The sequence below is a fragment of the Macrotis lagotis genome, chromosome X, assembly GCF_037893015.1.
Source record: "Macrotis lagotis isolate mMagLag1 chromosome X, bilby.v1.9.chrom.fasta, whole genome shotgun sequence".
NCBI classification, from domain to species: Eukaryota; Metazoa; Chordata; class Mammalia; order Peramelemorphia; family Peramelidae; genus Macrotis; species Macrotis lagotis.
The window spans coordinates 141448293-141471083 of NC_133666.1; the positions used below are offsets into that span (position 1 = coordinate 141448293).

Here is a 22791-nt window from a genome sequence, read left to right on the forward strand (position 1 = left end):
ATGTGGATATTTACCAGCTGTGTGATCCTGGACAAGTCACTTAACTGGTTAGTGTCCTAGCCAATTCTGAAAGCATAAACTGCAGAGAAGATAGTCACATACACCTTCTTGAGGTGATTTTCCCCATCTAGGAATCCCATTTACCAATAGAACCACAGGTCCACTCCTATTCCTATGTCCTAATATTAATTTGATGCTTCTTAACAAAAGTTAATTGCAGAAAGCCAGTAAAAAGAGAGGGGATTTGGAGGTATCTAGGTTGGGTTAGAAACCCCAGGTTTTCCACTGGATACCTGAGTGACCTTAGTTGTCTCAATTTCCTCATCTGTCAAATAAGATGACTAGATTAGATAAAACTCCTTTTATTAAAAAGTTCCTTTTATTTATAAGACTAAGAACCTATCATTAATTTGTAATATTATTTCATGATCTATTTCCCAAGCATTAACCCATACATTCTTCTTGTTCTCTATAGCAGCCAGGCAGCACAGTAGACAGAGTTTTGGATTTGGAGTTAGTAAGGCTTACATTCAAATCAGACTTAGAATCCATTTATTCTAGCTCTTTGACCCTAGGCAGGGCATTCAATTCTTCTGCCTCAATTTCCTCATCTGAAAAATGAGAATAATAATAGTATCTAGTTTCTATAGCCTTTGAGGATAAAATGTGATATTTGTCAAGCAACTCGCAAACCTTTAACTTCCATATAGATAGTAACCATAATCATTATTATCAGAAAACTCAAGAAATGCTTATGAGAGGTCCTAAGATATTCTGAAATGACTTGGGTTGCTGATAGTGATATAACCTTGTACCCTTAGGCCTAGTACTACTTCCCAAAATCTAGTGCTAAAATGACTTCTCAATCTTCCAACCTCACCCAAATGTCCAACTGTGTTTTACCTGATATCAAGAGGAGCTGTGGGCATATACAGTCAAGGCAAAAATGGTAATATCTATTGCTAAGTTACAACAAAGACCCCTAGCCTATATTCAAGCCTAGGTTCAAATGAGTGTGCCTTTCTCCTCAAAGTCAGACCTACAAATTCATAAGGGCTAAGTCCCTAGCACTTATCCCCAGCACACCACAGCTTAAGAAGTAACAATACGTCCATGTTTGTGCAGGATGGCATAATGGATAAAAGACTGGACTTGGAATCAGAACAGATCTAGTTTCAAATCCCCTTCTCAGATGCTTATTAGCAGGATGAGTCATTTAATCTCTCCCAGTTTCATCTGTAAAATGGGAATAACTGCAACCAACCTCAAAGTTCTATATAAATGTTAGCTATTATTATCCCTTAGCACTGGCAAGAAGCATCCCAATCACTGGATTTGGAAATCAGAACACCTAATTTCAAACACTGGTTTCTTCATTTACTATCCGTTTGATATTGGAAAGTTACTTTTGGCCTCAGTTTCCTCAACTGCAAAATAAGGGGGTTGGATCAAATGACCTCTGAGGTTCCTTCTAGCACTAAGACTGTCACACCTATGATTTTACTGGATGAACAAACTATGTATGGCTCAGTCAGGTTAAGTGACTTGCCTATCATCACACAAATAGGATCTTCAACCCAGAGACTTTTGACCCTTTCCACTTCATCTTGATGCCCTTCTGGGAAGAAAAGAGACTTGACTAGTATTTTTGAGGATTCCTTTTCCAGTGAGCAGAGATTCTGCTTTTTAAGTTCTATGTTTATCCTAAATAAACTTTCAAGAAGGAGAGCCAAGAGCACTGGAAAACAGAAATAAACCTTAGCAAAGGGCACCAAAGGAAGCCTAATGGACAGGACTACTAACACAGACCTCACACAGATTAATAAAAAAAAAAAAAAAAAAACAAGTAAAAGATTCATCCACAGAAAATCTGATTATGGAGAAAGGAGCCAAACTTCAAGACATCCTTATGTTTTGAGAAGAGCCTGGAGCCACTTACTAGGCCTGTGTAATCTTAAGCAAATCACTTCACCACTAACCTATTCATCTGTAAAAATGAACTAATATAGAAATGGAATCAATGGAATTAATCATTCTGCCACAATTAATCACTAACCTTACAGGGTGGTTATGAGGTTCAAATGAAGCTATATTAAATGTTGATACCGTTATGAAATATAATATTTACTATTATTAAAAAGATAAACTGAAAAAATACCTGGACAAAGGTCCAAGTAAGAATAACTGAAAAGAAAAAGAGGAAAGAAGGTTCCTTCTATAGTTCCAGAGTCTAATCCACCCAACAGCATTTAAGTGAAGTAAGCCTGAAGACAATCCCCATATCCTCCCTTAAAATCTCAAGACCATTCACAGGAAAACTTTTCTTAGTTTTAACACACCCTCCAGAATTTCCTTCATGACATCAGTCAACAAATATTCAAAAATTAACGCCGTGGAGATTACTAACTTCTAGAAAGGCTCAAACTGTGTTGAAGGGAGTCAACTAGAATTTTTTAAGTGCCTATAATTTGTCAGACACCGTGCTAAAGTTCGAGAGATACAAAAGAAAGGGGGGGCGAAAAAAACAAGAGTTCAAAGAACTGAACTCTGGTCCCAGTCAGATGACCCGGATCTGTCACAAACTAGCTATGTGACCCTGGGCAAATTAGTTTAATCTCTCTGAACTTTAGTTTCCTTATCTTTTAAATGGGAGTAATAACTATCTGCCCCCTTTGTAATTGTTTTGTACATTTCAAATCTAAGTGAAAGCACTTTGGGGGAAAAAAAATGTTTCCTGTAAGAAAGAACTCCCCCCGGGGCCTCTCTGGCCATCCTAAGGCCTTCAGGAGGGGAAGAAGGGAGGAGGTGGTCCAGGTAGTCTGGCCTCCCCGGGCCTCCGGGAGGAGGGCGAGGCTGTCCTTTCCAGTCCCCAAGTGGAAGGGACAAAGAGCGGCGAGCTCCGCGGCTGAACCTGGCTCCACCTTCCCCCGGGCCCCTACCTGGCCCAGTCAGGCCCGGCCGCTCCCGGGAGCCAATGGGGGGAAGGGAGCAGGGGAGAAAGAGGCTGGGCCACCGCAGGTCTGATTTCACGGAGGCCGCCGTCTGGGCTCGCAGATGAAGCCCAACCCCTGCCCCAGGGCTGCGGGGAGGGTGACCGGCCAGGCCCAGTTAATAAAAAAGCCTGAGGCCGACTAAAATAGAACCAGCGGAAATAATTACAAAGTCCTGAAGGATACTCCGGGCTACTCGCCCTCCTGTCCTCCTCCTTCCCCTGGGGGGGGAGGGGAATGCCAGTTTACCTCTGGGGCCGACGTCAGAAACCCCGACTCTAGACGCCGGCAGGCTTTACCTTTAATTTCCACAATAGTATTTTTCCCAAAATTGAGTTTCATTTCCTGGGTGGGAGGGGGAGCTGGGGGAGGGGGGGGACCTATGGTTGGCACCGGGGGAAAAAGCAGGGCTATTAACTAATTTTTTTTTCTACTCCCAGCCCAGTGCGAGTCAACTCTTGCCCCTTTTATTTCGACCCCAACCCCAGCCCCGTCGGATGAGCCCCCTCCCCCACAACCGCTTCCTAACCAGGGGGTTTCTGGTGCAGAGTGCAGGCAGACGTGGCGTCTAGTACGGCCTCGCTCCCTCCTTTCCTTTCCTTTCCTTTCCTTTCCTCCCCACCCGGGCCAGACGCCAGGAAGGGAAGAGAGTTCCAGTCATTTCAAGGCCCAGTGAGCACTGAAGCTAGCCGGGCCTAGGGAGGGTCATCACCGCCGCCTCAGCCTATTGGTCTAGGCCGGGATCACAGTCCTGCCAGAACTCCTGGGTCTTCTCACCCTGAGGTTTTCATAAGCAAAGCCTGGAACGTCTTTCCTGATTTTTTTTTTTTTTGGCGGGCGAGGCTTTCCGCCCCTTTGCGCTCTCCCCCATCGCGCCATCCCTCTCCCCCGGGTCCCTGGAAAGGCAGAGCGCTAAAGCAGCGACCCACCCCGCGCCCCCCCCCGGGTCTCGGCCCGCCCCGCCTCACTTCGTTCCACCCCCCCACCCCCCCCCCCGCGCGCTCCTCCGTCCCCCACTCTGGGTCACCGCTGCTCCGAGAGGTCGCCCCCACCCCCCACCCCAGCGCGGTGTCGCCTCACAAAGGCCCTTTGTCCCTCCGATCGGCTCCCGGGCAGGTTCCTGAAAAGTTAAACACGTAAAATAAATAAGAGAGAAAGCGGGAAGAGGTCGGCTGGGGCCCCCGGGACTGGGGATGAAGAGAAAGGGAGGGAGGCGCCAGCTCCGGGGTCGGGACCGATACGGGCAGCTCTGCCCGCGACACCCCCCCAGCCCCCACCTCCGATGTCCCCTCGGTGGGTTACACGTCCTGCGCTCTGAGGAATGCCACCGACGCCCTCAAATACCGATGGGGGGATAAATCCCTGGGCAAGGAAAAAAAAACGAAAGAGCCCCCTGCTCATGGGAAGGATTTAAATGTTAACGATAGGTTCGAGGAGAAACGGGCGCGGTGGGGGGGGGGGGTGCTGGAAGCTGAGGGACCCAGAGGATGCAACGAAACTAAGTGGAGAAGAGGGAGCGATTCCGCCTCATGGGGCCCCAGCTCCCGGCCCTCGCTTTTTCCCCTTCCCTTCCCCCAGCCCCGCAGCCCGAGCTCTGGGCTAGGCTCCCAGCGCGCCGCCGCCGCCGCCGCCGCCGCCTCCCACTCCCACAACAGCCGGGAAACAGCACCGGGCAGGAGAAGCCGGGACTCGGCGGGTCGCAATTGCCGGGGCCAAGCGGTGGGGAAGACGGGCCCAAGGCTGGACTCCAAACAAGAACAATCCCCTTCTCTCTCCAGGTCAAGTTAGCTCAACTACCTTCGGACTCCAGTGCTCAGAGAGAGCAAAGCCTGAACAAGTCCTAGCTCGGCTGGGCGGAGAGGGTCACTAGGAGATACGGAGGGAAGGACAACCCGAGGCTGGCTGTGGTTCCAGCAGGTCTGGGGGATGGAGGATGCCCATGTGCTCCGTTTTATTGCTTTGTTCATTTTACACCTCTCGTTTCAGCACCTGGAAAATTGGCACTGCCAGCCATTCCCTAACCCATAAATCTTTCCCCTCGATCTGGGCAGTTCCTTCTCTGCAGATGTTGGCAATCAGGTTTGCAAAATTTCAAAGTCATTCATTGCAGGCGGGTGAAGGGAATCAGGGTTGATTGCAGCAGCACACAGAATCTTGTCACCTTAGCAAAGTCTACTGTCATCATAGCAACCCCTTTCTCCACACCCCAGGGGGGAAAAAAGTCTTGAACCGCAGAAGGGCAGGGGGTCTCCCCACAACTTTGCAGACAACAGCTGCAACATCAAAGAACCACAATCGAACAATTCACCACCCAGAGTCAGTAGAGCCTTCCACCCCACCCCCCTTTGCAGTCCTGGAGCTAAGTCCCGGTACACCCAGGAGTCCGACGGGCAGGGGTCTTACTGTCCAACATCTGGGAATCAGCCTGCGGTAGGAGTTCGGAGACGACCGAGACAGCCGGGAAGAGGGTGTATATATGGCTGGGTACAATTAAAATACATTGAAGCTTCCAAAAATCTTAGTAAACAAATCTTACCGGGGGAAATGCGTAAGCAGACAGTGGGGGAAAAGGTATTTTTAAAGAAAAGAAAAAACTTTTAGCGTTCTGATTTTTGTGGGTTTTTTTTTTCCTTTTATCGTAAAAGGTCTTAAAACTGAAACCGATAGCCCTTCAGTTTGAACCAACTCTAAAAGCTACCTTGTAACTATTCTTCCCCTCCAGAAGCTTCAGTCCCCAGCGGCTAGCCCCTGAGGAGTCAGCCAGCTCCTTCCCCGGCTGGGACCAGGGAGAAAGGATATTGTAAAGCGAGACTTCTGAAAGGATCTTGGACCAGCAAAATCCCAACGAGGTTCGCTCAGTCCCGGGCTTTCTCTTCCTGGTTCCTGCTGCAGGGATACACCAACTAACTGGGTTGGGAGGCCCACCTGCCCCTGAGTAGAGAAGCCAGACCAAGTCTGGAGGCCGCACCCTACGGGACAGGACAGACCCGGAGGGTGGGGAGAGGAGACGGGGGTCCAGTGCAAGGTAATCCGTGCCCCCCCCCCCCGAAGCAGCTGCCCACTATTCTCTCAGGACTCATGCTTTTCCAAAGGAGAGCAAATCTTTTTTCAGGAAGCTCCTTCACAAACTGAGCTGTGTCCTTTCCCCGGATCCCAACTCCGGCAGCCTGCACACAACCAAGCAACCCCGGCTTCCTCCGCATGGAGCCATGAGTAGGCTGGGCAATGGAATGGACTCTTCTTCAGCAGAAGTCTCCAAGGGTTCTCAAGCTTTCCAGAGTTCCCCCAGGGAGGGAAAGGGAGATTTCTCCTTTTCCGAGACCTCACCAAAATGCAATTTGCCCAGTCCAGGCTGGACACTGGCTGCTGCTGCTGCTGCAGCACTCCTGGAAAGGGGCTCTGACTTTCTGATCCGTCCCTGAAGTCTGGAGGTGTCTGTTCAGACCTCATATCCTTCAGGGGAACAGTCCAAAGGGTTGCAGAAGGGGCCGAGAGGGAAGATTTCCAAGTACATTTACTTCAGGGACTAAGAGCCTTGTTGCAGGGAAATTCTCCCCTGCTCCCCTCCCTGATATCCTACCCCTGGGTCCCCCTGCGGACCCTAAGCCCGCAGTTCTAGTCTACCAGATTTTAGAAACCCAAAAGGGCTCCGGCCAGGGTGACTCTGGAGGGTCAGGAGGCCGCGGCTCTCCACTGAAGGGGCCAATCGAGTGGCCAGAAATGGGAACCGGGTGCCAGGACCTCGGACCCGTACTTACCCGGGTGTGCGTGGAGGTTGATTCCCGACGGCATGTACTTTCCCGGCGGCAGGGGAGCCGGCAGCGCGGCGGCCAGGTGGCCGGAGGAGGAAGGCAGGCGGCCGGCGGCCGTGGCAGCACCGACCCGGTGGCTCTCCATCGCCAACCCGGAGAGTAGCGGAGGGGGGGGGCCGTGAACAGACCGGGGAGGCCCCAAATCTCGGCCATCCATCATCTGAGTACCAACTTCCAAGCCGTTTCGTTTTCCTCCACCCCTCCCCAGGCGCCCCCCCCTCCCAGCGCCCCTCCCCCCCTCCACACACCCCAAATCAGAGGGGTTTAAAATATAAGCCTCGGAGCAGTTCCATGGTCTTCGGCCGGCGGAGAGTCCGCTGGGGGCATTTTCTTTGCCTGCGGTGGGGAGAGATCAGAGACACAAACCCTGGCGTTAGAGCTGCCCCCTCCTACGGCTGCCTCCTCCGTACTGCAGCACCGCTCGGAGCCGGGCCAGCAGGTAGGCAGGAGCCCGCCGAGCTCTCCCGGCCCGGAGAGAAAACAAACAACACCCCTTCCACCACCAAAAAAGGAAACCACTTTCAAAAACCTTACAAGCGTCTTCTCCCCCAAAGTCTCCCTCTGCCCCTGAATCAGGCAGGGCAGCTCCTTAGAACCTGCGGGTATTTCCGTAGCCAAAAATGTATTTAAAAGGGGCATCGCATTTCAGCTTAAAAAAAAAATCACCGCTACTTTCTACCCTTTCGGTCTTCCTCAGATCTAGACTTTCAAAATATTACTAAAAATGAAGGCGTACAGTCGCTCTCTTGGACTTCCCTGGACAGACACACAATCCCCGGGGCAGCTTTCAGAGGTTTTTGCACACACACCCCGCCCCCCCGCCCTTTTTCTCCAGAAATTCTTAGCCAGAGAGGGGAAGGCTAGCTTTGCTTCTCTCTGAAAGACGGGATCCCACCCGCTGAAATATGTTTTATTTCAAAATGTCACATGTTTCAGCTTTTAAAAACTGTGAAACCTTTTGCTTCTTTAGATTAAAGTGTCTCACTAAACATTTGCTTAGTATCTGATGGGACAAGTTTAATATTTAACCGTGATAATTCTTAAGTTTAAAATCATCTCCCCTTTTTTGCCCTCTTTTCTGAATTTTATTTTTTTCCTAATTATAAGCAGCTCCTCATTCCTCTGAGCTGCAAGGGGGTAAGGGTTTTTAAAAGGTTCTATTAATCAAGTTGGGTTTTCTTCTTTCCTTCCTCTTCTTCAATGATAGATCATCTCAGAAAATTTCGTGAGACGTGGCATACATTCTAGCCCGAGGATTTGGTAGAAATTTAAAAAACAAAATGGGACAAGGTTTGGTTTCATTTTCAATGGATCCTGTATGGAAAAGGAAGGTCGCTAACTCTGGACAGAGGGGTGGTCACGGGCAGTAGAAAGGCAGGGGGGTGGGGGGAGTGGTATCAAGTCTACTTCAGAGTATGCAGTCACCCTTGGAAAAAAAATAAACTGGAAAAAAATTCCCCTCTTCCAAAATCTGACTGTTCTCAATAGAGGGAGTATCCTCCTCCTCCGCCCTCCCCACCCCCATGTTTGGTAAATATTCCCGAAGTTCCAATTTAAAGCTGTTTGTTTAAAAGATTTGTCCTCTGCTGATTTCTTGGGGGAAGGGAGAATCAGTTTTGGATACATTTTCCCTCTCTTTTCAAACGCAAGCGGGAAGGGCAATTACAAACAACTGACTTTTTTATATTAAAAAAAAAACCCAGTAGCTATCTCCCCCAAACAAGCTAACCCAAACCCTTCCCCAGTCTTAGAACCCCACTTCCCGTGGACAAGTCTCCAGTATTCAGTTTTGCTGGTGGCTTATCTACAGAGTAAATACTAGCAGGGAGTTTGCCACATTCTCCCTTCCTTTTGGACCTGCACATAATTTAAGCCTAAAATACCCTGAACCAAAAATATCTACCTCCAGTCATTTACCAGGGCTTCTCTTACCAGCTTTGTTAATGGTTTCTTATTTTAACCTGGTTTTTACTTACAAACAGCTCACCCGTCTCTCGTCCCCCTCCCCTCTCTCCTATTCTCTGGTTACCAGATGAAACATTTACTTTTTAAAATCTAAGATCGCCACAACCTTGAATACATGCTTTCCATCTTAAGCACAGCGGTAGAGGAGCTTCACGTGATTTAAAAAAATGTTTTTTGAACTACTGCTTTCAGAAGATGGACACAGGACAAAAAAAATGGGGAACTTAAAGTTGAATCTTCTTATTCAGATTATGGAAAGGGTTGATTTATCTTTCTGTGCTTGGCTTTGGATGATTCCTACTTTTCTTCTCCTTTAAATGCAGTTAAAATGGCTGAATTCCGGCTTTTAATTAAAAACAGCCTATAATCTAAAATGTCTCTCCCTCTTCCCCACCTCTCTCAAAGCCTGCGGGGGCACGGAGGGAAGCTGGGGTATTTTTTTTAATGAAGAGTGGAGATTCCCCCCCCCCACCGCCCCGATTGTATTTTTCTGAAGGAAAAAGTCTTAGGGAGGGGGCTAAGGTGGAGAAAATGGGAAATAGTCGAAGAGTCCAATGCAGCTCAGACCCCAGAAAAGTCCTTGCATCCCCAAGTTGTTTTAGGTGGAAAGGGTTGGTGTGGAGAAGGCTGAGGAGGGCAGGTAAGACCTGTGTGGGTAGGAGAGCGGGGTGGAAGAGCCAACTATTTAACTTTCCAAAAAATAAGGGACTGGGGAAAAACCTACCTGCTGGAGCGGATGATCCCCTTCCCGCCTAACCGCCTCGCCTCTCGGCCATCCTGCCGCCTGCCCCCCGTTCTTGTTTCCCTCTCGGGAATTATATCCAACTCAGACTTTTTGCCCGCCTTTCCTTTTTTTGGTATGAAAATGTCCTTTAGTCCATCCGTTCGGCTGGCCAACTCCTCCACCCTCCAGCAAACAGGCTCTGGGACCCGGCTTGCTCTGCTTTCCTGGAAAATCCAGCTTTCTTTCTCCAGAGGTCCCCGCTTTTTAATAAAATCCAGGTAGCACTGGTTTAAAGAATCCCAAATCTCCATATACAGCCCGGGATTGGAAAAGGTACATTACACAACCCCCTTTCAAGTTCCTCTCGCTGGATCTAAAAAAAAAAAAATCGGGGGGGGGGGGAGGACAACTCTTTAGCAATGAAACCAGCATTGTTCCCCTGCTCCCTCCTCCTCCCGGGCTAGCCAGCCAGGATCTCATAGTAAACCTCCCATTGGCTCCCCGCGCTGCCAATCACGCTCATGTAAACACTTTGGCCCTCAGCCATTCCTATAAAACCAATTATGGACCAAGGGGCTCGAGCAGTTTCCAGGCTCCCCTCGGCGGGGCTGAATGATCAAAACTGGTGGTGAGAATTTTTCCCGGCCGTTTCCAGGCAGCCCTCCCCTCTCCACCAGTGGACCCCCCCCCCCCGCCCTTGCCCTCATCCTCCTCCCTCTCCCTCCCCCCCCTCGCAGTCTGGGCTGACTGATCAAAATAGTAGAAGATGGTTGTAGCTGCAATTCAGTTCTATTCATTCCGCTGTTTAATGGGAATGCTGTCAATTTCCTGCGTACTGGGGACCTGGCAAAGGGACGAGGACTACAGCTTGTAGGATCCAGGGGAACCGGGGGAGAAAGGAGAGTTTTGAGGCCGTTTGTTTTTCTTCTCCCTAACCCCTGTTTTCTCCTTTCCTCCTCTCTCTCTCTCTCTCTCTCTCTCTCTCTCTCTCTCTCTCTCTCTCACACACACACACACACACACACACACACACACACACACACTGATTGCATCCCCTTTTCTTCCCATATCTTTCCCAAATTGCACAACCATGGAGGATGGTGCAGTAACAATCCAGTTGCGTATAGAAGGGGAGGGAGGAACCAACATGATTTATTTTTTTTCTTTACAAAGCCACCATTCATTCTCTCGGGGGGGGGGGAGCAAACGCAGTTTTCCTAGCCCCAGTCCCTCCCTAAAATGCAATGTCAGATTGTTAATGATTAATATTTTGGAGAGGCCAAAGCGGCAGCGGGTGAGTGTCTATATAATCTTCTAAAGGGGGGTTCCTATAGAAACGAAGGTGGGGGTATGGGTGCGTGATAAGAGCTTTCCCTTCCTAAAACAATCCCATGCTGATGTCCTTTGGAGCTGAAGAAGCTACTTAAAGTCCTCGGTCCCCAAGCCCCTCCCAAACCTCTTTCAGGATCGTCACCCCTCCTCTCCCCCCCACAAAAAATCTAAGCAGAAAACAGGATTAAAGCGGCTGAGCCAGAGTACAGAATCCCACTTGATTCTGACATTTCATCCTATTTGCATTTCTCTGCGGGGCCTTCTGAAACCTATTAAACTGTAATATTAAAAACTCTCGGCGTAGGTCCTCTTCTCCAGCCGTTCCACCCTCCCATCCCCTTCCTTTCACCCCCGTGCTCGCTCTGTGTCCCTTCATTCTCTGGAAGGAGGGCGAGATGGACTGCAGGCAGGGGCAATGTGTTTAGCTAAAGGAAGGCAGTAGCCAAACCCCTAACTGCTTTGCTGGCCGATCTTACTGGATGGAGAGGAAGGAGGGGTAAAAGTCCCCCCCCCCCCAATTCCCCAGACTTTGTACTTTCCATACTGCCCTTTCAGCAAAATCTCTCTGGTGCTCGCCTGCCTGCAGAGAAGAGAATGCGTAGCTGGTTAGAAGGGAAAATGAAGAGGCTAGCGACCGGGTAATCCGGGAGGCAACGCCGCCTGGATACCCCGCTAGCCCCGAAGTCAGCCCCGAGCGGAGCCGCCGCCTGAGTCACCACGGAACCTTCCTGGCTCCGCGGTGACTTCCCAGGCCGGGGCTCGGAGAGAGCAGATCGGATTTCTCTGGGGCTTTCTCTTGGAGGAGAAAAGAATCCGGGAGAGCGGGGAAGAGTGCCTAAGAGCTACACTAACACAATGAAAAACCTAGGGCTTGTCTTAGTTCCTTATTTTATCTAAATAAAATCAACAAGACATTGAAGGGAAGAAGTAGACCCCGTGCTCTGATTCGGAAAGGAAGCTGAGTCGTTTTTTTAATTAAGGCCTGAGAACCCCAGAGTATTCCTCAGTCACTGAAAGCTTAAGGATTCGGTCAGTCTTTTTTTTTTATTTTTCATAACCATTTCTTTAAAACTTTCAGAAAAGAGAGCATTCTGATACTTCGACCCCATTCTATTTTCTTTTCTCGACTTTTAGAAAGAAAGAAAAAAGGGGGGAGGCAGCCCAGGCGGGGGGGGGGGTGTCTAATTTAATTCCAGTATAAATTTAAAAAAAAAAGTTCAGTCTCTGGAGGGCAGTTTCAAGTTGCCCTTCGCCAAAGCCTATCGAGCTGGTTTCTAGGCTGCCCTCTTTAGGAAGCAGAAGATCTAGAAGGGGAGGGGAGGGAGGAGGGAGGCGGGAGTGGGGGGAAGGGAGAGAAGAGGAAAGAAAGAAACTAAAATAGTAATGAGCCAAGGCGGAAAGCAATGTCTGTATGTTAAAAGCAAGGAAGCGCTCATCTAAATATCACCCAGGCACCTCTCGGACTCCGCGGAGAAAAGGACGCTGACTTGGGTAGGACACTACATAGAACGCTCCCAAATTAGCAGGAGGATCCTCCCGATGGAGAGGGAGAGGGAAGGGCTGGGGGGTGGAGGTGGGGGGTGCTGAGAGAATGAGAGTGCGAGAGACTTGGTATGGGGGGAGGTGATTGCTGGAAAAATTAATGCAAGTCTGAAGCTTATATGGCTGCCTGAACAGAATGCCGAGGGATCTTGAGCGATCACTGGAGCAGCAATGAGTGACAGGCGCTCTCTCTAAGCTTTTTAAAAAGTGGTTCTTTATTCTTTGAAAACCTTGCAAATTCAACCCCCCCCTTAATACATACTCGTATTCAGATTGAGAATTTCCCCACCACCACCACTCCTTTTCTCCCTCCCTCACTCCGAAACCCGGGAGAAGGTTTCTAGGGTGGAGATTTTTTTTAATTTAAAATATAAGGCAGACCTGAAAAAAATAAGGGTTTAATCGCATACCTTTGGGGGGTGGGGAGAGAGGGGGCAGGGCGGAGATAGAGGGAAAGCATATTTTTATAAATGTTTAATGCTTTCACACCCGGATGCTACAAGACGCTGTAATTGTGACGGTGGGGTATGTATGCAATAAATCATTTAGTTGCTAATAAAAATTCTGCTTGTTTGTCTTGAGTTTGCCAATGGCGCTTGCATTTTTCAAGTGTTTCTCATCAGCGGGCAAAGAGAATCTGCATTTCATTAAAGCTGCAATTTCTGTGTTGATCAATCTCTCTCTCTCCTCTCCCAGCCCCTCCACACCCCCCTCTTCTTTTGTCAGTCATCCAACTTATCTCCCCCCCTCATACACACACCTCAGCTTTAAAAAAAAAAAAAGCTTAAATGAGACTATTTGGCGGAGCGATTGTCTCCAGACCCCACAAATTCGGGAGCTCTGCTATTTTAGAGCCCATTTGATAGCATCAAACAGTTACCTAGTCGAGCAAGGTTGGGTGTTTTTTTTTTTCTACCGAGGGTGGGAGCGTGTGTGAACAGGGTGGGGAGACACGGGGGTGAGGAGAACACGCAAAACAGATCCTGTTAACACTGGAGCAGTAAACAAGCTGGCTGGCATGTTTATAGAGGACGTTTGTGTGTGTGTGTGTGTGTGTGTGTGTGTGTGTGTGTGTGTGCAGAATACGGCTGTTGGTGCAAGATCGGGCCCTCCCCGATGAAACCCGGCCTGATTCCGTGGCGAATGTTTAATTGCCTTGATCTTTGCCACCGATAGTGAAGTCACGACTTGAATGAAGCCCTTTTTCCCCTTCTCCCCCCCCCTTTTGCTGCAGTCAGTCTGGTAAACAGCAGCTGGGAGCCATCTTGTAGGATTGGGTGGGGAAACCGAAGCCAGGAGCTTTGCAGGGAATGTAGTGGAAAAAAAAGCCCACCGATTGTGGGGGGGAGGGGGCGGGGAAGGAGGTGTAAGTGTGGAATGAACCAGGGTTGCGCCTGTTGTAGAACTGGGATCCAGCGCCCCCCCCCCCGCGCGCAGCCCCCCGCCAGTGGCAAAGCGGGCCCGCGAGCGAGCTGGCGGAGTGCGGCGTCCCCCCCCACTCGCGGCTCTGCTGCCTCTGCTTCCAGCGGGCGTCGGAGTTTCTTTTTTATTTATTTGGGGGTGGGGAACGGGGTGGCTGGGGTGTTAATCATTGGCTTCGCTCTGCTCTCCTCGCTTGGAAATTGTGGGTTGTGTGTTTGGTGGGCCGCCCCCGCCTTCTCCCCCCTCCCCGAAAACCTAAATTTAAAAACTAGATCTTGTAATTCCTCCCCCCCCCCGCAGCCCCCTCCCCTTCTCCCCAGTCTCCGGGAGCGGGGACAGGATTTTGCTCCACTTCACCACAGCCATTTTCCCAGCTGAACCCTTCAGCTTTCTAGTCCCCGCGCGGCTGGCTGCACCCGCACTCCCTCCCGCCCCCCGCACGCAGGTTAAGAGAGCCATGCTTTAAAAGTTTGCTTTATTTTTTATTTTGAAATAGATTTGATAGGACCTCTCTGGGTTTGGAAGGATAGTCCCCTTTTTTGTGTCCTTCCCTCCCCAACCCACGCATTCTGAGAACCTGGGGCAAATGGGGGGTGGGGGTGGAGAGAAACTGCCCTGCGGACCTGAATTTGCTTTCTCCAAATAAAGTCCTGAGAGGCAGAGAGCCTTCGAGAAGCCCGAAGCCCCCCACCAGCACCCTTCCCTCCCGGCTCCCTTCCAGGGCTGTGTTAATTAGATTAAGCCCTTCTTTTGTTTCGCTGCGGTCTGTTCGGAATTGAGGGGGCCTTTTTTTTCTGACGGAATGTAGCATCAACACGTAACCGTGCCCCAGCTGGGTTGACAAAATACTCCCCCCCCTTTTCTTTAAATCAAAGGACAAGCCAACCTTGAGGCTTTTACACTCCCATCCACAGCCTCCTCCTCCCCTTCCCCTCCTAGCTCCCCCCCACCCCCAGCCCGGGTTGCTGCTTGGCTTAGCAGGGGGAAAACGGCTCTTTTGTTCCCCGGCGCGCTCTCCTCTGGGTCCCGGGACCAGATAGGAATCTCTCCTCGCCACCCGCCGCCGCGCCTCAGCCTCCGTCCCTTCTCATTCACCTTGGGAAGAAGGGAGCCTAATGCGGTCTTCAGCTTCCACTCCAAACGAGCTCCTCCAAGCTTCCTTACGGCTCTAAAGTCTAGTGGCTATTGTGTCCGCCTTCTGGTCTCTTCCCCCTGTGCACAGCCTCCTGCCCTGTGTAGACTCAAGGGCACTACTCTCCCCTAGCCAGCGGACCCAGACACCCGGGTCCTCCCAAGCTCCCCGGGGACCCTGCAGTGCCTGGGCGGCAGTGCCCTAAATGCTTACTGGCTAAAAACTTTGCAGATCCCAAAATGGAGCCGTTAAAAAAAAAAAAGACACCGTCCCTATTCCTTTGCTGAGGGACCCAGGAGTCCTCACCTAAGGGTAGATAAAAGAAAAGCCTTTAATAAGAGAATCAAAAGGATTGGGAAATTATAAAACTAAAACTGGGATTCCAAGCTAAGGACTGGGTTTCTCCAGTTTTGCTGTCCTGGACAAACACATTCACTGGTTGTATTTGGGGTTTTAGACATTTTTCTTTCTTCCCCATCCCCCCACTCTCCTAGCCCTTTAAAACCAGGAGGTCCAAAGCACCCCCGACTTCCCAGCTTGCCGTGTTTATTTGGGGATTGACCGAAGCGAGGCCTTAGGGGCCTCCGAGTGAGTCCCAAGACTACTTAGCGGAGCCTGGCTTTTAAACCCGGACTGCAATCTCCCCTTCTCTCTCTCTCTCTCTGTGCTCTCTCGCTCCTAGGGAAGACCCGGAGAAGCGGAGCCCACGCCTGCGTCCCTCCCGCGGTCCCAGCCGCAAAGTGAAAAGGGGCCGCGGGGAGGAGAGGACTGCTTTGCCCTGGCTGGGTTCGGCGAAAGGGGAAGGCCAAGCGGTTTGGGGAGGGTCGTCTGGCTCCCCCCCACCCCGTTTGCCTTTGGAAAGTACTTGGCGTGAGCCAAGGGCTGCAGCCCCCATCCCAACGCCCGGCCGGGTCTTACACTCAACTCTGTTTTGATTGGAAAGGAATTAAAGACTCCTCGCCAAGGAAGGACAGTTTCAGCCATAAATCTTGTGTTCGCTTCTACGAGTTCCTCTCCCTCCTTCCAGTTCTATACGCCTCAACTTCTCATCTGGAACTAGTGGACTCCCCCCCCCCCCCCCCCGCCAAGGCGCCTTCTGCTTACTCCATGCCCTCTCCCCTTGGGGAGAGGAAAAACAGAATTTAATCCCCAAGGGGGACTTCTTGGATCCGGCCGAAGCGGCTTGGGTTTCTTACCGGTTTGGGCCGGGAAGTGGCATGGACTGAGGGAGAGGAAAGTCGGGATCTGGGCTCCCGGAGCCAGCGATCCGGAGACCGAGGCTGGGGTTGGGCTTTGCTCTCAAGCTTCCGTCCTTCAGTCCGTCTCCTCCCCACCGCGTCAGTCCAGACCCTTGCTCAGCTAGGGCCACCCCCCCCCAGTCCACAGTTCTGAGCTTAACTAGCTTCTCCCGGCCCGCTCCGGCCCCTGGTCGCTCGAGCATAGAGCCCAGGCTCTTCCGCGCCTCGGAAGTGCGAGAGGAGAACTTTTCTTAGCCAGAAATCAGCCACCCCTTCCACTTCATGTCTCAAACCCTCTGGTCCTCCTCTTCCCTCTACGGCCATCCTGGTTTTCATTCCCTTTTGCTCCGCTCTCCTCGGAGGAGAAATCTGGGCGCATAGTGTTGGGAGCCTGGGCTGGTTGCGTGGCCGGGCTGTCTGCGTGGCCTGGGCCGGCCGCGTGGCCCGGGCTGGCTGCGGCTTAGATGAGCCCGGGCAGCCCTAATGCCGTTCTACAAGAGAGGAGACTGAACAAATGGATTCCCCTCCCCCGCCCCGGAGACCTTCCATTTCAACCCAAGAAACTCTCTCAGGCTCTAAGTCCCCCATCCGTACCGAGCTGAAGGGAGCTCAGGGAGCTTTGGCAGCCGCCGCACCAACGATTCGTTGTGCGGTGGAATCCGAAGGCGTAAAGTCCGGGGGTAAAGCCTAGCAAGGAGGCCAAGATGCCGGAGAGACTGCATGGAAGGGAACTGCACATTCAGTGCGTGCCCTCTGTGTGGTCTGCCTTCGGAGCCCACGGCCAGGTCGCTCTGGTCTGCATCGTGGCCCCACAGGACCCCAAGGAGACACTGGAGTCTCGGGAATCAGCCTCGGAGTCTCAGGCTGGCGCTAAGCCTCGGTCACTTCCTCGTTGGAGCCTGAAGCTGGCCCAGCAAGAAGGACTGGGGGGGAGAGGACCCAACCGCTTTGGGTGCTGCATCTCTATGGGCTTGCCTATTCTCAGCTAGCATCGGAAGCTGAGCTAAAAAGGACCAGAGGGGTCGGCAACAGTTTGCACAGACTAGTTGCCCTGAAAATCTTGAGATGGAGAGAGTTACAAAGATTGCTCCATTTCTGGAACTGCCCCATCTAGGCAGACAGACAAGGTTCATTCAAGATGGGAGAATATAATAAGAGGTCACCCCCAATGAGTTGGGGTTTAGGGTGGAACTGAGAAGATTTCTGTGACTTATGAGATAGTTACATCTTTAGTCTGGTGTGTCTTCATCTGATGTTTGCCACTCTTGTCTAGTTTTTAACTTTTCTCATATTCTTTAGTTTTCTTCACTATTGACTTCTGATAGAGCTGATGAAGAGAATGTGGTTAGAAAATTCTCATAAATACATAAAATCTCCAAAAAAAAGTTGACTAACTTGGCTTTTCCATGGCTATTTATTCAGCCACACTGCAGATGCCCTATTTCCCACTCACATAGAGATAGGGGGTCCACCTGAGGCGAGGCAGTAAGGTTTTTTAATTGACATGATAAACTTCAAAAAGCCAAAGCAAGGATGGTAAAATCCAGATTCCTAAGTCACACCAATTGGCCTGGGGTGACAGCTGTTCCAAGACCTGTATCTCACTAGAGAGGTATTGCCTGAGAACTTTGAAATTCCTGCCTCTCTTGAAAATCTTCACCTCTCCATCTTTTGGCTGCCCCAGAGCCTTGGGGCTGGATTCCTTGTTGCAGAAGTTGTAATTTGCCATGAATACTTATAATTCTGCAAATATGGAAGACCAAGAAAACACCCCATTCATTCTAAAGTCTATTTCATAGATGGAATTATAGACTTGTATTTCTTCTCAGTTTTTTTCCCTGGGTATAAAGGTGGATAAACATCAACATGTAATCATCTGTGCCTAGGGAACCTAGTGTATAAATCCAGAGAGAGCTTATTTTCCCCTAATTAATTCCACCACGAATTATTTTATATCACTCTACCAACTGGGGGGAAAAATACTTATGAACTCTACATTTAAAACTCAAGATACAGGCTTTCCAGGGACACCAAAGTATGGCCTTATTTTTTCCTTTCCTCAGTTTCTCATAATTTTTTCAGTACTTTTCAGAGTTGAGGGCAGATAGTTATATTTCCCTTCCCCCCCTTTTTTTCAACAGCAAACACCATCAGTCACTGAAAGAGCCATAAGGCTGAAATCTAAATGTTTCAAAAAAAAAAAATAAGTCTAGGGAAAGTAATCATTCAGAAACTCACAGATGGGCCATCAAGATACACTGACTGACAGATGTCCAGGATGCATGGGCTTGGTGCTTTCAGAAATACTGATCAATGAATTAAGCGAAGTTCTCCCAGGTGTCTCTGCCACAGAAACCAGTCCCTATGGATCTGGCATCTGCTTCAAACCACATTTCCCACCGCTGTGGGGATATATATTTTTTAAAATTACATTTTTCTTGCTGCCTGTTTGTGCTAAAGGGACAGGGATTTAAGGGCTGCTGGACAAGATCTTACAGGACTTGCTCAGCGGGTGTCAAAAAGGAAGGAATTCAGAAGTTGGCTGCTTCTATCTGTGTCCTAAACCACTGCTATTTAAACCAGAACCCTCAAGGAACTGGAGAATTCAGATTTGGAATCCAATGGAGAAACAACTTCCTCCTATCCTCTCTCCTCCTTTAGGAAAAAAAAAATCTCTGCAGTTTTCAGCCCAAGGTTACATTCCAGTACACACATTTTTACACAGAATCGAAGATAGCGTTTCTCCAAATAAACCGCCAATAAATCAGTCAGGCGGCCCGGTTCCCCAGAGACTGGCTTGCTTGAAGGGCTCCCGGCAACCTTAAGCAACTTGCATGTCTAACCCTTAGGGCGGATACAGAAGGCTGGGGGGAGTCGGTGGCCCCTGAAGTGCTATCCAATTGCCCACGCCCTCCCCCCCCAAAACAAAATATTGAAAGAAAAATACACATTAGGTGTATTTACGTGGAGGAGGGGTCTCCGGTGGCGTGTGTGTGTGTGTGTGTGTGTGTGTGTGTGTGTGTGTGTGTGTGCCTTTCCCTGCTGGCGGCAGCCCCTGGGGAAGCCACGGGGGACGCACTGGCCCCTGCGGGAGAGATCTGGCAGGCAGCGGGGCGTGGGCTCCGGCCGGCCCGGCCTCCTCGGCCCGGCCTCCACCCCCGGCTGGCTCTCGGCAGCCTCTGGCCGACCGCGGGCAGCGCGCGCCGCGGATTCCAGCCCTGAAATAGCGGCTGCTGTTGGCCGGGGCCGGAGGGAGCCGCCGGGGGCGGCCGGGGGCGGCCGGGGGCGGCCGGGGGCGGCCGGGGGGGCCGGGCCGGGCCCCACGGCATTAATAGCTGCACTTCCCCCTCCGTGCGTGCCCCCGCCCGGGATCCCGCAGTGCAGTCCGGCGCTCCGGGGAATGCCGGCGGAGCCCCGCGGCAGCCGGCCGGGGGACAGCCGGGAGGGGCCCTCGGCGCCCCCACCCGCCCCGCCCCCACCCCGGGGCGCCCCGCGGCCGTCCCGGCGCCTCTGCCCGGTGGCTCCACGCCCGGGGCCGGCTCTGCCGGGCCTTCCGAGCCCGGACCAGCCTGGCTCTGGCCTCTCCGAGCCTGGGCCGAGCCGGGAGGGGGGGCGGGGGGCCGCGGCCTGGGCGTGGGGCGCCGATCGGCCTGACCTTCCCGGAGTGTCCGAACGGCCGGCCGGCGCCCGGCTCTCGCCCAGCTGCGCTTTGAAGCTTCCACGGGGCTAGGCTGGGCCGGGGGCTCCGGTGGCGCCCCCAGCCCCGCTGCGCTCTGCACCCCGCTGATCCCCTGCAACGCGCTGAGAACGCCACGACTCGGGGCCAGAGGTGACAGAAGGAGCATGGGTTTCAATTCAAAGAATTTGGGTTCAAGCACCGTCCTCAGTGCTCACTACCTGTGTCACCTGAAGCAAAGGGAAACCTCAGTTCCTTCCTCTGTACAACGTAGAGCTTCGCCCTGGGCGGCTGGAGCGCACGGCCTCCAACCAGGACCAAGGACATCCAGGGCGAACCTGGCTCTTTCCCCTGGCCTGCCTGGGCTGGGCTGGCCCTGAGCCATCTCACTTTGAGATTCACTGCCTTGCCCACTCCCAAGTATAAAAGGAATAACCTAGTAAGCTCCCTCTTTTCCGTGAATTTAAATGCTTCAAAATAAGAATAGGAACGAGTGGAGTATAGATCCTGTCCTGGAAAAGCTTTCAGTCTAATTGGGAAACAGCCCAGGAAGACAGAAATTAAACAACAATGATCCCACACACTCCATCCCCACCCCCACCTCGGTACATCACTCTAAGGATTACAGGGCCCAAGGTTTCTTCCACACCTCCAACCAAATAGGTTTCAGAAATCCCCGGGACTTGCTGAATCATTCAGTTAACAAGGAGATGTGTCTGCCTTATTAAAGGAAAGCCATCCTAATAAATACAAAGAGAGCTCTGAAGCTAAAAGCTACGGCTAAGGGAAAAAAGACTAAGCCTCACTGGGGCCAAAACTAAACTACTTAGGCCAGAATCTGGTGAGATGTGACTTGTGCATTCTCAGCAATCCTCGGGACATGGAAAGGAAAAGCTATTTTTCTAGGATGAAGTCAGGTACATTTTATTTCCCATTTCTAGAAATGCTCAAATCCTTGTATAGCACCCTACATTTTTCTATTCGGGTATAATATTTCACCATAGAATACATACTCTACTGCCCTGTATATATTTTTTCCAATAAGAATCATCAAATCAAAGGATTCTGGAGGGGGAGGAAAGAGGGATCTGGGGGGAAGGGTAAAGAGAAAAAGAAAGGCCAGTTAAACTAGTTCTCACCTTCTTCAGAGTCTCTGACAGTCTTTGGAAAGAAGTGTGTTTCACACACACACGCTCCTCCTCCTCCCTTTAGGTTTTTATTCTCTGACATTTTCTTTCAAGCAGAAAATAAAAACATTTCCCATGGCTACTACTTTGAAAGATTCCCTCTCGTCTCCCACCCCATCTCAATCTTCTTCTGGTTGGCATCTCAAAATTCCAAAAACAAATCCAAAAAGAATTACACACACACACACACACACACACACACACACACACACACACACAAAGATACAAAGACACACACCCCTTTGCAAACAGGCTTTTCTCACTGCATTCCTCTCCTCAACCTCAGCTTCTCCTATGTCTCTTTTTATCTTCTCCACCAACATCTTCAATTCTGATCAGTTAGAAGCAGAAACCCCCAAACCCCACCTTCTGTAGCTCATTGTAAAGTGGAGGAGAATCAGGACTATTGATACAAGAATTTATCATTTATATAAAGGAAAAGAACCCCTTAATGTATAAAGAAAAGTGTCTTATACTTAAAGGAGCTCAGTCCCAGAGAGTATGAGGAAGAGAAGAGGGAAGAGTTCAGTTTTTATGGTGACCAAGGGCCAAAGTAAAGGAAATTAAAGAGTTAAAGTTTATTATTAGCCTGTGTACAACCTATCCTCTAGACCCTGAAATGAGGAGAATGGTCTAGAGAGGCTATGATCTGGGGCATTCCATCTGTTAGCAGATTGGGATAGTGACTCATAGAAGCAGCCTCTTTGGACAAAAAGATTTTTCTAGAGCAAATACTTTAAAGGCTTAAGACTCATACACAAGTAATTATGTATATATGTCTACAAGACCCACTTTTTAAAGGAATAACTCCTTCCTTACCCTTATGACTACACATATAGATAGACAGATCCCTTTTGAGACTGCTTTTTCCTTCCTAAGTTGCTCTTAATGTTCAGGGTAACCTGAACATTAACAGGGTAAATACTTTATATGAGAAAGTGGATGGAATCATTTATCTGAGAGTCTCCATTAACTCACCACTGGGCTAAATCTTACTCTAGATTTGGAGGTATTTGCAACTGAACTCAGTACCTTACCTGCTACGCAAAAATTAGTCCTTGTCCTCAAAAAGATTACGGTCTCACTGAGGAGATAAGACATACATAAAAAAAAATAGTACAAAATAGGTATGATTCAAATCAGAGCAAACCTCTTCCAAGAGAGCATGGACAGTGTCATAGAGAAGATGACAGTGGATTTGGGCTTTCAAAGCTGGGACTGGGATTTAGCTATTGAAAAGTGAGCAGTTAGTTAAGGAGATAGTATCTGAAAAAGAGATTTGCATTTCTGGACCATGGCCTCAAATACAGTAATGACAAGCTTGTACCCTGGAATGTACATCCAACAATGACTGATAACAATGATTTTGCTTCTAGTATTTATAATCTAATCCAAAAATAAAGAAGAACCGTAACATGGAAAAAGGAAGAGGAATAGAAAAGTCCAGAAATTCATAGGAGAAAATATTTAAAAAGGATTTGACAATAAAACACCTGGCCTCAGATGTCTATACATAAAATGTTTTACAACATACAGATAAAAAGCCAGGTGAATAGAGAACCTAACTCTAGGAATAGTATCTCATTGATATCAGTAAGACTTTGTAGGTCAGGAACCATGCCTGGAATGGTGCTGAAAAGGGGAAGGAAGGTCATTTTATGTACATGACAATACTTTCTAAATATTTCTAAATATTTCTTCATTTGATCCCCACAGTAACCTTCCAAGGTAAGTGGTATTATTATCCCCTTTTTATTGTTGAGGGAACTGA

The 22791-nt window shown here is 49.9% G+C and overlaps 1 protein-coding gene and 1 long non-coding RNA gene across 8 annotated transcripts in view; one reads left to right on the forward strand and one right to left on the reverse strand.

The window, feature by feature from the left end:
• The window catches only part of TNRC18 (trinucleotide repeat containing 18), a 152547-nt gene extending 145536 nt beyond the window's left edge, over nt 1-7011 (reverse strand). For all 6 annotated transcript variants that reach the window (XM_074208318.1, XM_074208315.1, XM_074208314.1 and 3 more), the window contains exon 1: nt 6749-7011. In XM_074208318.1, the coding sequence (XP_074064419.1) occupies nt 6749-6962 (214 nt within the window). In that variant the 5' untranslated portion in view covers nt 6963-7011. The remainder of the gene's footprint in view (nt 1-6748) is intronic.
• On the forward strand, nt 4100-8880 carry LOC141503126 (uncharacterized). Of its 2 annotated transcripts, XR_012472767.1 has the most exons (4): nt 4100-5069; nt 5713-5839; nt 6103-7241; nt 8010-8880. It is a non-coding gene; the product is annotated as an uncharacterized LOC141503126 (long non-coding RNA). The 2 variants fall into 2 exon arrangements; XR_012472766.1 differs by having other exon boundaries at nt 4121-5069; nt 6103-8880.
• Nucleotides 8881-22791: the final 13911 nt, after the last annotated feature.